General features: G+C 43.0%; 1 protein-coding gene across 2 annotated transcripts; it reads left to right on the forward strand.

Annotated features, from left to right (window-relative positions):
- The first annotated feature begins 277 nt into the window (after positions 1-277).
- LOC137888969 (rho guanine nucleotide exchange factor 7-like) lies at positions 278-13,955 on the forward strand. 2 transcript variants are annotated; one of them, XM_068732497.1, is made up of 22 exons: positions 278-659; positions 1,950-2,033; positions 4,735-4,819; positions 5,097-5,221; positions 5,332-5,536; positions 6,427-6,518; positions 7,489-7,583; positions 7,917-8,012; positions 8,322-8,444; positions 8,545-8,683; positions 8,773-8,832; positions 8,960-9,106; positions 9,238-9,324; positions 9,463-9,541; positions 9,669-9,805; positions 9,892-10,119; positions 10,279-10,372; positions 10,595-10,684; positions 11,097-11,246; positions 11,522-11,618; positions 11,984-12,038; positions 12,167-13,955. In XM_068732497.1, the coding sequence occupies exons 1-22, from the start codon at positions 495-497 to the stop codon at positions 12,287-12,289; spliced, it is 2,556 nt and encodes an 851-aa protein (XP_068588598.1). In that variant the 5' UTR covers positions 278-494; the 3' UTR covers positions 12,290-13,955. The 2 variants fall into 2 exon arrangements, with proteins under 2 accessions (XP_068588598.1, XP_068588599.1); XM_068732498.1 differs by lacking the exon at positions 11,097-11,246 and having other exon boundaries at positions 284-659.
- The last annotated feature ends 383 nt before the right edge of the window (positions 13,956-14,338 follow it).

Below are 14,338 nucleotides of genomic sequence, written 5' to 3' on the forward strand. Positions count from 1 at the left end.
ATAAAACTAAAAACTAGTGGGCAAAGAAGAAGAGAACAATGGTGATGATACAAACGGATCGTCATCTGTGAACAAACGCACCTGAAGTGTATGCTTTTAATTTAAAAACTGTCAAAGGAAGTCGCGTCTCAGAGTGCGTCACTTGACACTGGTCCTGCTGCCACAGTTGTGCACACAAGCAAAGGTGAGAGAGAGAGAGAGAGAGAGAGAGAGAGAGAGAGAGAGAGAGAGAGAGAGAGAGAGAGAGAGAGAGAGAGAGAGAGAGAGAGAGAGAGAGAGAGAATAAAGGAAGGAAGTACCTTTCTCATTTCCACATCTATTATTTTTTTTCTATTTTGGATCATCAGCCTGTGTGATCCAAACCAGTGCGCGTTGATGTTCAAACAAGGCGCGGCTGGCTGACCCTTCTGTCTCATTTCGGACGGACCACAAACAGGGGAGCGCGGTCACTGAAGCTGCTGCTGTTGTTGTTGTATGACATTGGAGATCCGGCCATGAATTCGGCCGAACAGACGGTAACGTGGCTCATCACGCTGGGGGTCCTGGAGTCTCCCAAGAAAAGCATTTCGGATCCAGAGGCTTTCCTCCAGACGTCTCTGCAGGATGGAGCGGTGCTGTGCCGGCTGCTGGAGCGACTCCGATCCGGGACGGTGGACAAAGTGAGTGGATTGAGGGACACAGGGCTGTGGAGGGGGACAAAATAATATGGGACATAAAAACATAGAAAACAAAATAAAAGCTAAATATATTCAGCCCCTAGGCTATATATGTAGACAGTGCATAAATAAACCTAATTATCCGAACATTCTACAGAAAAAAAGACGTTGAGAGTAGTATTTACAGACTTAAAAATGAAAATGCAATAAAAACATTGCCACACACGAATTCTTAGATTTTGTTTTCCCTTTGGCATTAAAGTATTTTGTCCTGTTTGTTGTATACAAAAAAATCAATTTAAAGTCAAAAGGGGTAAGCACTTTTTAGATATAATTTAAATATTAAAGTGTTGTACTATTACTTAAAGTAAAAGCCTCCTGTTAAAAGTGCTAATTTAATCAACAGGTTATGTGTTATCTCACTTGTATGTGCTCTTCTTTTTGAACCCTTTGTTTTTTTGTTTTATTGCAGGTATTTTCTATTCTAGAGATAAAAAAGGAAAGAAGATACGTGACATCTGATATGTAAATCTGATACCAGATCCGATTCCTGCATAGATTCATATTTAAAATTGCATTGCTGTGATACTAATAATTCTCATTAAAAGAACTACTGCAATACATACTACTAATACTGAATGTAGGCTAATTCCACTACTAATTAGTCCACTGTTAACCAGAGCTAAAACCAGTACGAGCCTGCAGTAATAAAGCTATAACCTCCCTCCTCTCTCACGCACACACACACACACACACACACACACACACACACACACAATGGACCATGAGCCTGTCAACGTCATATCCTCCTTGTTCTTATCCTACTTCCCTGTCAGATCTCTATCAAAGTAGCTTCTATTAGCTTCAACTCAACATAGAGGGAGGAATAGCTTCTTTCAAAATAAAGGCATACCTCGTTGTCAGCAGTGGTCAGCAGCTACGGATCACCCACTGTGCTATTTATTAAAAATACACTAGACCACAACAACAACCAGGTACCTTACTACTAACTGCAATAAAATAATGATTTTTGTAGCTTTTACAGAAAGTTCAATTTTAAACACAACATATATAAAAACGTACACAACGCCTTAATTTGAAAATTGAAACCGGAAGTTTAGCTCATTTTCTTTTTGCTAGCTTGATACTAGTAAGCAGCAGGTGGCAAGTGCACTAGCAACGCCTGGAATAAGATTGTTTACATGACGAAAAAACCTTTAACACCTTCATAAACAGTTTATTAACATTTTGTGTGAGTATTTTAAAGCTAATTTAGTGACTTTTTGTGTGTAGTTTTTCCAGGAACCGAGGGGCGACAGCGAGTGTCAGAGGAACGTTGAGGAGTTTGTTAAAGGCTGCGGGGCTTTCGGTGTGGAGGTGAGTTCATATTATCATAATATGTATTTATTAAAGCACTTACACAGTACGAAGCCTAGAAAACACATTACCCCATACCTACGCAAACATATTCATTGTTTATACCACCTTTTTGAAACGTACGTATCCTGCTGTTTATCAGTGACGTCTGTACGGTTAATGTTTAGCCGTTACTCCAGTTAACGGCTCGTGCAACAGGTATTGTACTCACGCGCAACCTGGAAACTTGCCTTTTATAAATCAATATGGCTGTTTCGGGAAATATCTTTTTCGAATATTAATTTAAAAATTGCAATTACGATACAAATACTGTGTCTCTATACAGTTAAACAATGGATGTTTAGTCAGCAAAGGTGTGTATATGTGAGAAGAGAGAGAGAGAGAGAGAGAGAGAGAGAGAGAGAGAGAGAGAGAGAGACAGTGAGACAGTGAGACAGAGAGAGAGAGAGAGACAGAGAGAGAGAGAGACAGTGAGACAGAGAGAGAGAGAGAGAGAGAGAGAGAGAGAGAGAGACAGAGAGAGAGAGAGACAGTGAGACAGAGAGAGAGACAGAGAGAGAGAGAGAGAGAGAGAGAGAGAGAGAGAGACATAGAGACAGAGAGAGAGAGAAAGAGAGAGAGAGACATAGAGACAGAGAGAGAGAGAGATTTGTTCCAGAATTATTCGATTGCAGAACTAACAGAATTGGACCAGTTCTGGATGTTCAGTAAGGTGTGCATGGTGTCAGCGGGGGTGAAAAAGCTTAAATATTAGCACATGAAATGCTCATCATGCTGGATCTTTCAACCACAAAGCCACTCGACTCCTCAATGTTCTGATCTGAAGTCAGACACCTTGTCCTTTAGGCCACTAGGTTACACAACATCTGTGTGTTCGCACAACAGTGGGTCGAGCCAGGTTATATCCTGCCCCACAGTGGGTGTGTAGAGAGGGCTAGTGAGTAGTGTGGTATGCAAAATGACACCACACACACACACACACACACACACACACACACACACATTTCGATCTTTGCTATGGAAAAAAGAGCAGGTTATACAACACAGGAGTCCCGGGCCTGTAGACCTTTAATAAGGTTTTGCTCCACACTTGGAGAATTATTTTTGATGTCCCTAACAGCCCAGTCAGTAACGAGGGGGGGAGGGTGGCGTTAAAGAAAATCCTGAGTCGGTGGTAAAGGAGCAATGGAAAAAGAGTGAGCAGATGAAATAGAGGGGACGAGTGGGTGGGCTGACGTAATGCGACACGTCAAGTAGTCTGTGGACCCAATCACGTTGATTAGAAGCATGTCGGCCATGTTGCTGGAAGCCGAGGGCCTCCTTCAGCAGCAGAGGAGTGATTCTCCCAGACACTCGCTGGACGGGCAGAGGACGAGCCGGACACCGTCTGTCCAACAGAGGGACGGTGTGAGTCCTGACTTGATTAACCGGACCTACACAATTAATCAGATCTTAAATCTATTAATCAAACTCAATCCGGTGGGTTATTGATTCTGTGCATTTACGTCTCCGCCGCGTTAAATCAAGCGCTCCCTGTTATCAGGTAAGCTGTTTGACCAATCACAGGCTGGGATTATGTTCTCTCTGCTTCTCACAGCTGTATGTGTTTCACTGTAACATGCAAGATGAACAAAACTGCGTTTAATATACAGTTATTAATATCTTGTATGTGGTATGCGGCATTACTGCTATTTATATGATGTCAAATTGTATTTATATTTAACTTTTAAGAATCCATTCTAATTTAAAGATGTTAACAAATATGTCACGTAGAACCGAATTCTTTCAAAGATCAATAAAGTGCTCTTTATTTCAATATCAACTGCACTTTTTCTCCCTTAGTGAGGTATAAGATCCTTCTGCGAGAGCTTTTCTTTGTCGCTGACATTCTACATGTGTTTCTTTTTAGTGTTGCGGCAGCTAAAATACCCAAAATGTGTACAAATGCAACCTTGGCGCTGGTACATTTCTACTGCAGCGGTGCATAGACAGCCTTGTTTTGTACCTTGGCCCAATGCCAGTGGGAGAGATGGGAGTGTGTGTTAACTGTTGGGTCCACACCGCCCTGACTACTAATCAGCCTGTGGATATAAATCAGACCAAGTGGGTTCTTAAAAGGAGGACTACATTAAAGAACGCCGTCGTTTTATCATCACACTAAAGAGACCTGCTCTTCACTATTCCTGGCTGCTCTCAGCTTTTTAAATAAAGTTTTTAAATCAGAAGTTTTCAAGCCCCACATGACCTCCACCTTCAGTGTGTGGTATACACACGATTAGGGTCTTTTGATTGTGTGTGTGTGTGTGTGTGTGTGTGATGGGATTACAAGGGGAAGCTCAGACTTTGAGTAATCCTGCTCCAGACTGCAGTTGGAGAAGAGACACAAACCCCCCACTGCACTTAGCATTTCTTCATTTTTAGGCTGTAGCATGCGTTCATAAAGTAAATTCTTAATGAGAATCGATGCGAGCTGAATACCAATATTCTATAGGAACACACTCACACCGTTTCTAAAGCATCGTTTTCTGTTGGATTCATTCAGTAAACCGTGTTCTGTGGTAATCGTTCATGTTATTATGATCACGAACATCTCTGTGTGAGATGCATGCGTGGAGATGTCAGCTCTGTGTCCTCTATACATGTATTATGAATGTGTGTTTGTGTTTGTCTCAAACTCCTCAAACTTTTTTCTCCCCTTAAGCCTTTCGAGGTTAATGACCTCCTGCAGGGACTGAACTTCTCCAAGGTCCTAAACTCCCTGGTGTCCCTCAACAAAGCTACCGAAGGTGAGATTATTGTGTTTTTACAAATTCTTTTTATTTTTCCCGTCTTTTGTTTACCTTTTTTTTTATAAATGCACTACATACTTGTGTCATTTAATTATTAAAATCAGTTCTAGTAGTAGTATCTTATGTGATAATGTCATATTACCTTGTACTGTATAAAATAATAATATATGCTCTTTAGGTTCATTGTTGGTATTAGTGTCATTATAAGGGTTTATAATGAAATTTAGATCTTTTAATTGTTTAACTTGACTGTTAATTGAAACACTGTGTGCAGATTTAGGTGTTTCTGAAGACAGTGTGTGCGTGCCGCACTCCTCACACTTGAGGATCAAGTCGTTTGACTCTCTGAACACTCAGAGTCGCTCCTCCAAAGTGCTGCAGCCTCAGTACCGCAGCCTGGTGAGTTAACGACGACAACAACAACAACAACAACAACACATCTGAGCAATGTGAGCAGACAAACAGTGACTGGGTCAAGATGTACAGCACTGATAACGGTCTGTCCTCAGGACATGTCGGAGGGCGGCGGGTGTGGCCACGCGCTGTTCAAGGCGCGCTTCACCTTCCAGCAGACCAACGAAGACGAGCTCTCGTTCTCCAAGGGCGACATCATCAGCGTGAGCCGGCAGGAGGAGGGGGGCTGGTGGGAGGGATCGCTCAACGGCCATTCTGGGTGGTTCCCCAGTAACTACGTACGGGAGCTGAAAGGAAGCGGTGGGTGCAGTGGCTGCTCTAGATTCAGATTTGAGACAGAGTTTACGCTCTTGTGTTAAAGATGATGCACATGCTGCTTATCAAAGATCTTAGACTAGACCCAAACCTCTACCTCTTTCAGTTGCAGCATTATTTCTTCAGGAAGTAGGCCTAATTATCCTTTAAACATATCGTTACAGCTCATTTGTGTGTGGCTCGTATTCTTGTCCTGTGCATGTAAGAGCCGTTATCCTCCTGGTTTGATCGTGTTGCTTTCTGAGGAGAGGAGGCAGGGACGAAGGAAGGAAGCTCCACACGCACACAAAGACAGGAAGTGCCTGAGCTGCTGTATAGAAAAGGAACTTCCTGACTTAATGCTCACAGCAGAAAACAGGGATCATGATAACAGCCATTCCACACTGAGGAATGGCAGCAAATGCACATGACCAGAGGGAGTTGTTGGACCCAAGATTAGGATGATGAATTGGTGGCCACATGTGCCTGTTATCTTGATATACTGACATACGTAGTCGATTCAGCTGCAAGTGGCTTTTTATGTTCTCTAGTCAGTGAGATAATAAGTAGATCAAACTCCCCAGTATCTAGAAAACGCTTATTACTCTTCTGGCTTTACATTGCAATGTCTGCGAAGGACAATAGTGAAGTGAAGGATGTGACAGCATGCGCTATTGTTGGCCGTACAATGTTGAAAAAAATAAACAGGGCCGTGTAATGACATTGTGCACTCAGAGAATTGCTTTAAAGCATCCAATCATTGGTTGTCCTACATGCTGTAGAATATATGCACACAACAAGTCATGTTCTTGATTAGTTCGGCTACGTTGCTGCTCAGCATTTGATTGTAACTTGATGTAACCTGCTTGTTTCTCTCCCTCTTTCTTGCTTTATAGACAAGACATTAGACAAGCCAAAGTCTGGGACCTTGAAAAGCCCCCCCAAAGGTTTCGACACCACCATCATCAGCAAGACCTACTACAACGTGGTGAGCATCGTGTCCTCAAGCAACTGTGTTAGACCTGGTTAATGAATTCTGAAGACATCATCTCCTTTGTTCTCTCCCGGTTAGACTGATGGAGTGAACCGAATTAACAGATCGTTCTCACATGTGTGCCTGCTTTTTGTTCAGTCAATAATGTTTCATCCGCACATCCAATTAATGATTGTGTGGCTGCGTCTGCGTGTGTGGAGGCTGCACAGCACGCCTGTGTGGGAGTGCAGCAGATGTAATGTAGGTTATTTCTTCCGTCCCACTGGTTTCTGGGGCAGCCTTGCCCCGGGGTTGGCTTCTGACAGTGTGTGTGTGTGTGTGTGTGTGTGTGTGTGTGTTAATAATGCAGCAAGCTGCGACAGTCTCTTTAGACAGTCCATCTCTGGTTGGGGTACCTGAGCCTCTCACTCACACACGCTGCCTGAAGTCAAAGCTGTTCCAAGAAAATAAAAAGCAAAACAAAAAGAAGATATAAATAAAAAGTTCTTCTAATGGACAGAGCAGAATATTGTAGAAGCAGAAGACGCAAACTTTGGGCTATTTTTGTTTGAGTGCGTTTGTGCAGTTTGCTTATTCTTGTAGCCCAAAGCCTTCAATGTCCCCCTACACATCTATGTTTTATGATATTTATTTGAGGTCCAAACCTGAGGGGAGACCAAGCAACATGTGTCTGAAATTCCACAATTCATTAGCAGAACCCTCACTCCTCAGAGGCTGTGATGTGGTGGAGTGATGAGCCAATTAGTGGAGTCAGACCCATAGAAAGCTACTGGTGTTACGGCTCCCATCGGGTCTGATATCTCTCTCCATTAGCCTTTTACAAAACACATCTCCTACTAATAAGCGAACAGCTCGGAGAGTCATTTCGCCTTAGCGAGAGCTTTTGTCTAACATTAATGGAAAATCACTCACTGTAATTAATATAAAAGTCTCTGTGTGGTTTTGTGGTCCGTGTCCACCTCAGGTCCTGCAGAACATCCTAGAAACAGAGACTGAATATTCGAGGGAGCTCCAGAGTCTCCTGGGCTCATACCTGCGCTCACTTCACCCCACAGACAGGTTTATTTTTACACTTTTATTTTTACACTGTTTAATTCAACAGAGTCAGATGTTAGAGCATATCTATTGCAATACCAATATAATCTGTCAAATTTGACAGAATATAAGAACACACTGTATATTATATGCATACTGGATGTGTCCTTTGTCCTACATTATACACATATAAATATATTACAAAATGCATGAATTATTATCCGAGAGCTTCACAAGCATAATGATTTATTTAAACTAACCTTTTATTGAAAATGTCAGCGATCCATTATGACTCTCCTCTCCTCTCCTCTCCTCTCCTCTCCTCTCCTCTCCTCTCCTCTCCTCACTGTATTGCAGACTCAGCAGTGTTGACATCAGTCACATTCAGGGAAATCTGGAGGAGATCTCAACCTTCCAGCAGATGCTGGTTCAGTCCTTGGAGGAGCATACAAAGTCAGTGCTCTGATCTCCTTCTGTCTGCTACAGATGCTGCTGGAACATAGTGTGATAATGAACTTGTCAAATGATAATATGACGTCAATAACTGCGTAAAAAAATAAGTTTTGAACCTCCTCCGGCTTCTCTTCTAAACCAGAGGGGCGCTGAAGCTCAGACCTGGTATTAGTTTCATGTAGGCAGTTAATAGAGCTACAGTGACATCTAGTGGTAGACTGAAGGAACTGTCTGTCTGAGTCCTGTGTCGATGCAGTCAAGAGAGATAGAACGGTGATAAAGTGTCTTTGTGATCCCGTGTCTGTGTAGACTCCCAGAGAACCAGCAGAGGATCGGGGGCTTCTTCCTCAATCTCATGCCCCAGATGAAGCTCATCTATGTGGCCTACTGCTCCAACCACCCATGTGCTGTCAATGTACTCATACAACACAGGTACAGTCAGAGATATGCTATTTCGTCTTGTGTGTTAGTTCCTATAGCATGTGAATATATTGTGTGTGTGTGTGTGTGTGTGTGTGTGTGTGCATCACAGTGAGGAGCTGGGGGAGTACATGGAGTCTAAGGGGTCGTCCTCTCCTGGGATCCTGACGCTGACCACTAGTCTGAGTAAACCCTTCACCAGACTGGAGAGGTACCCAACGCTGCTGAAGGAACTGGACAGACACATGGAGGTGAGCCACCTGTCTGTCTGTGTGACTATCCAAATAAATAACACAACAATGAGCTCAGTGAAAAGTGTCTTTTCTTTCCTTTGTCTCAGGACCAACACCCTGACAGAGCCGAACTCATTGCTGCCATGATGGACTTTAAAAACTTTGCAGTAAGATAGAAACAGTGTGACGTTACACCTCGGTGTTACTCATGGAGGTGTACGGAGGAACTGTATTGATTTGAGTTTTTTGTGCATTCATGTGCCTCTGAATGCTTCTACGTGTGTGTGTGTTCAGACTCAGTGCCAGGAGGTGAGGAAGAAGAAGGAGCTGGAGTTGCAGATTTTAACAGAGCCAATCAGAAACTGGGAGGGGGATGACATCAGGACTCTGGGCCCCGTTCTCCACATGTCCCATTCTACAGTCCGCACGCAGAACTGTCAGGTACGGACACTGACTTATTGACCTAAACAGGCCTCATGTTGCATTCAGACCCAAAACGAACACACAACACTGTTGTGTTCAAGTGACCACAAGAAAGTAAGTTAACGGTGTTTTTTGTCTTTGTTTTTCAGGAGTCAAATGAACGCTACCTCGTCCTCTTCCCTCACTCTCTGCTCATGCTCTCTGCCAGCTTGAGGATGAGTGGGTTCATCTACCAGGTATGTTTAAACTTGAATGATGATTTAAAGCATAAAATCGTTCCCTGCAGCATTTAAATGGGTTTCGGTCTCTTCGTTCAACTGGTTTACACACGTGTGTGTGTGTGTGTGTGTGTGTGTGTGTGTGTGTCTCCATAGGGAAGGATACCACTGTCCGGGATGCTCATCTCCAGAATAGAAGACGGAGAAAACCTGAAGAACGCTTTTGAAATTTCTGGTCAGCCCTTTCTGTCGTCATTTGAATTGTCTATTCTGGCAGAATTTGGTATTCACAGGTATACACACTGTACTTGCACTTGTTTATTAGTATAAAAACAACTGTGTGTGTTGTTGTTGTTGTTCAGGAGGCCAGTGTGATCGGGTGCAGGTGGCCTGTAACAGTCAGCAAGAGCTACAGGAGTGGCTGGACCTTCTCACCAAACACACACACACTCCGGCCACGCACACACACTCACAGAAGCCTCAGTCCGTCTGTCACACGGTAAGTCCTCAGCTGATCCACTTCACTGCCTTCATACAGCATCTGTTCTTTCCTGTTTTCTATCACCTCTTCTCCGCTTCTCCCAGTTGCCCTCTCAGCCCGCCACTCCCTCCAGACACTCGGAGTCTCGTGGAGGGAGCATTGGACACACCTACCACACCCTTCCCCATCCCTCGTCATTTGGGACGGCCCTCAGCAGCAGCAGCCCTATGTGGGGGCCCCTGGAGCCACCGAGTACCCCGAAACCCTGGAGCCTGAGCTGCCTTCGCCCTGCGCCTCCCCTCCGGCCCTCGGCTGCTCTCTGCTTGAAGGAGGTGCTGTACACATATGGCATATTAAAATGTGTTGCTCAGAGTGGGAGTAAGGGACCTAAAAGGGTTCTTGAGGATGTTTTTTTTTTATCCTATGAGTCCTGTTGAATTGGACTTGGAGCTACATTCCTACTCAACATATTTCTGTGTCTTTGTTTGTAGGATATGAGTAAGAGTCCTAAAAACATGAAGAAGCTTCTGCCTAAGAGGAAGCCAGACAGGAAACCTTCAGAGGAGGACTTCACCGTCAGAAAAAGTAAGTATGCAAGTCAGCAGTACTTCACTCCTACGTGAATGAACAATGTTTCCTTAAACTTAAAAAAATTTGTTTAATTCATTGGTACACATTCTATTGCCTTCACGTAGGCTTCCGTTACTTAAATATAAATAAATATATATATATATATAACAAAGTTAATAGCCAATATCCACATGTGAAGTCTCTCACATGTCCTTCTGTCCTCTCCTTGTCTCTCAGGTACAGCAGCTCTAGAGGAGGACGCTCAGATACTGAAAGTGATCGAGGCGTACTGTACCAGCGCCAAGACACGACAGACGCTCAACTCCAGTGAGCGCGCACACACACACACACACACACACACACACACACACACACACACACACATGCTCACACACTGTCTTATTGCTAACCGTCGTTTGTTCTCTGCCGTCGGCTCTAACAATGTTTTTCTCTCTCCTCTCTTTTTCATGTCTGCCCTTCCTCTGCTTTCCTCATCCATCCTGTTTTTTCATTAACTATTTCATCCATACGTTTGGTTTCATCGTCCTCCTTTTATTATGAATGGTGTCTTACTCTTGTTTCCCTCATTTTAACTTGGTTTTGCCTTTTGTTTCTGGTTAAAATCTTTTTTTAATTTATTTACAACTTCACTGTGGTTTGCCCCCCCCCCCCCCCCCCCCTCTGACATTCAATTTGGTTTGTTCAAACCCCGTCTATTGCTGGTTACTTTGTGGTACAGCCTGGCAGGGGACTGACCTCATGCACAACCACGTGCTCGCTGACACCAGCCTCACCGTCGCTGGCAACCTGCCATGTTCTGACCAGTCAGAGGACTCGGATTATGACAGTCTCTGGACCGCCACTAGTTACAGGACTGCCTCATTTTCTCGTAAGACATCGGTGTCTGACATGCTTAGCGAACCGGCTAGCTTACAGCTAGGAACAGAAGTATCTATATATCCTCCCAAACATTTCCTCTGCTGTGTGTGTGTGTGTCGTTGTGTACAAGCCTCTGTGTACAGTAGATTCAGTAAGCAGATACCCCATAGTACAGTATATTTAATGACCGGATGTGTGTCTGTTTTGTTTGTTTGTGTGCATATGTGTATGTGTGTGTGCATCACGCAGGGTTAATAACTTCCACTGTTGTCACTGTTCAATCAGGCTCCAGCAGGAAGGACGTGCACATGTTGTTCCCAGAGGAGGAGAAGATCATCGTGGAGGAGACCAGGAGCAACGGGCAAACTGTAGTGGAGGAGAGGTGAGAGGGGAGCGACGAAGGTGTGTTTTTTATGTCTTCTCAACATGAGGATAAGTTAAGCTTTAATAGCGGAGACTGTGGGGACAAAGAACAGCAGCAGCAGCAGCAGCGAATAAAAGGATGCAGCATCAAAAGATACAACACAGAGGAAAAGGGGAGATTCTGAACTCACAATGAAACCAATCACAACTCAAGCACACATTTAGAAACTTTCCAAACTTGTAAGCATTCAAAGCATGTATGGCCAAGAGTCAAAGTGGAAACAAACCACCATGTCAGTATGTGAAATGATGTAAAGGGTATTTCACAGTTGGTATCAGGCTGCAGTCAGTGTGTGTCGGAGTAAAGCTGTTCTGTTCCTGCAGGAGTCTGGTGGACACTGTGTACAGTCTGAAAGATGAGATCCAGGGGCTCAAACAGGTGAGTCTGCTGAATGTATTAATGACCTGAGCTTATCTCATCAGTGACTCGTTAAAAGGTTCAAACTTCTGTCCAAGAACCAATAGAGATATTCCTCTCCCTTCCTGTCATTCTTCGTCTCTCTCCAGGACAACAAGAGGATGAAGAGGACGCTGGAGGAGGAGCAGCGAGCGAGGAAAGAGCTGGAGAAGATCGTCAGGAGAGTTCTGAAGAACATGAACGACCCCACCTGGGATGAGACTAACCTCTGAGATCAATATGGATCTGATCACCACGGACAAGACCGACTTTATGACTTGATAATGACCAAATGAACCGTGCCAGAAGCTGCCAATTCTTCCTTCAACACGTCTTCACCATTTTCACTTGCTTTGTAACAAACTGTGGACCAAGAGAAAAATGCCCGCCAGCCAACAGCAAAGCCATCCCAACAGACCGAAAAGCTGTGAAGCCAAATTAGCTGGTAGGTATGATGACATCACTTCCTGTCACGCTCCTTTACTTTTTCCCACAGCCTTGTTCGGAGCAAAATCACTGTTTTCTTTCCACTTTTTCTCATCGACCTGTGTATTCGTCTTTCATTCCTCCTTGTGCTTATCTGCATAAAGTATGACATGTCGCTATTAGCAGGACAGTATTTTATTGACTGGCCTCGTGCATGAAATAAACATTTCAAAGAGATGTGAACTTTAAATAGACATCCACACTCCTCATTTCATTGGCAGCCATTTCTATTTTATTGTATGATATATTTTTCTTGATTCTAACAAACTATAAAGTTGGTGTATTTCTGATATCAAATACAAAGTGTAGTACGGCCTAAATTTAAAGTAAACCATAATTTATCAGCACTTAAAAGTGAGGGATTGCTTCCTGGGACATGCAAGTTTCAGGTGATTATTTTGATTATTTAAAATATATATAATATTTTTTTATTATACTTCTATTTCAAGGTGCATATTCTTGCAAATAAACACTTGAAGCAACATTTAAAAGTTTAAGAAACCCTGATTCAGGAGGAAAATATGGGCGCTTCTATTACAGTTGATCAAAATAAAATCAAGAAGACCTCAAAGCCCCACGCCACTACAAATCCAGGCTGCTGTGGCTCCATGCAAACATGACTCACAATGTAAAGGCAGCTGAGGCGTTAACTAAATGTTTAAAAATGCAGAGGTTCACGCTTCCCTTAGTCACTTGGAATAGGGTCCAGCTAAATGTTCCACCTGTAAGTCCTTTCATTGTTCAACACTTCACAGAAGTTGTATTTATGTTGAACTTTTCTAAACTACTGGCACCTTTTTTTGCTCCAGCTGTCTATGTTATGATGGTCAGAAGGAGGAAGTTATTAATGAGACAAATAGTAAAGTCAAATACTGCACTGAAGCGTTAATGTTTAGTTTCTCCTAACAGGAGCTAAAGAATATATTCACAGCTCGCCAGCCCGCTGCTCTTTCTGTTTCAAGACCAAATCCCAAGCAATACAACACTGGAAAATGTTTTTTAAATTATTTTTACAATGTCAATATGCAACTTACCGTGTAATGATTTCTTATTTTTATATTTATGATTGTGTTTCTACTCTGGTTTTGATTTGTAACACTGCTTCTTTTCTACTTGACCTGTTTGATGATTTGTGCAGCATATCTCTCATGAACGTTGTGAGACGTGCCTTGGGGGAGAAGAACATTTCACTTTGCTAAAGTTATTATTGAAATTAGAAACCACACTAATGCAAGCTATGTGATATAGTTTGTCAATCATTGACTCTAACTTATGTATTTAAATGAAAGTGACTGATGTAAATATATTGCGTGTTCAAATGTGATGATGGTGATTACAGTAGTTACTATGACAAGAATCATCCCCCCTCTATTTATTTCACCCATTTGTCCGTTAATAAAATGTTGAATCAAACAGTTGTCTAGTAAATCTATATCTCTCTGCAGCTAAAACATTAATAAACCAACATACAGTGACATGCATGAAAGGTTGTACTAATTATTTCTCACACAAACGCATAATGCAGTTCTCTTACATAAACAGATCACAGGCAGCTTCGACATATTCATATTAGAATGCTGTCTTTGATTAAATATGTATTTGTCTCTTAAATTCCCGAGTTCCCTCACATGAGTGAAACAGCGCCCCTGCTGTTAGTGGTCAGAGTAGAACATTACACCCTCAAACGTGGGTGAAACAGCGCCCCCCTACGTTTTACGTACAATCAGTGTGGCCAGAAAGAGTATTGCAGGCTTATTGCGGTCTACCTGGGAGCACAGGTGGAAGTCGTTATCCCT

Source organism: Cebidichthys violaceus, unplaced genomic scaffold, assembly GCF_023349555.1.
Source record: "Cebidichthys violaceus isolate CVI_PGR_0920_01 unplaced genomic scaffold, fCebVio1.0.p SCAF_593, whole genome shotgun sequence".
In the NCBI taxonomy this organism is placed as follows: Eukaryota; Metazoa; Chordata; class Actinopteri; order Perciformes; family Stichaeidae; genus Cebidichthys; species Cebidichthys violaceus.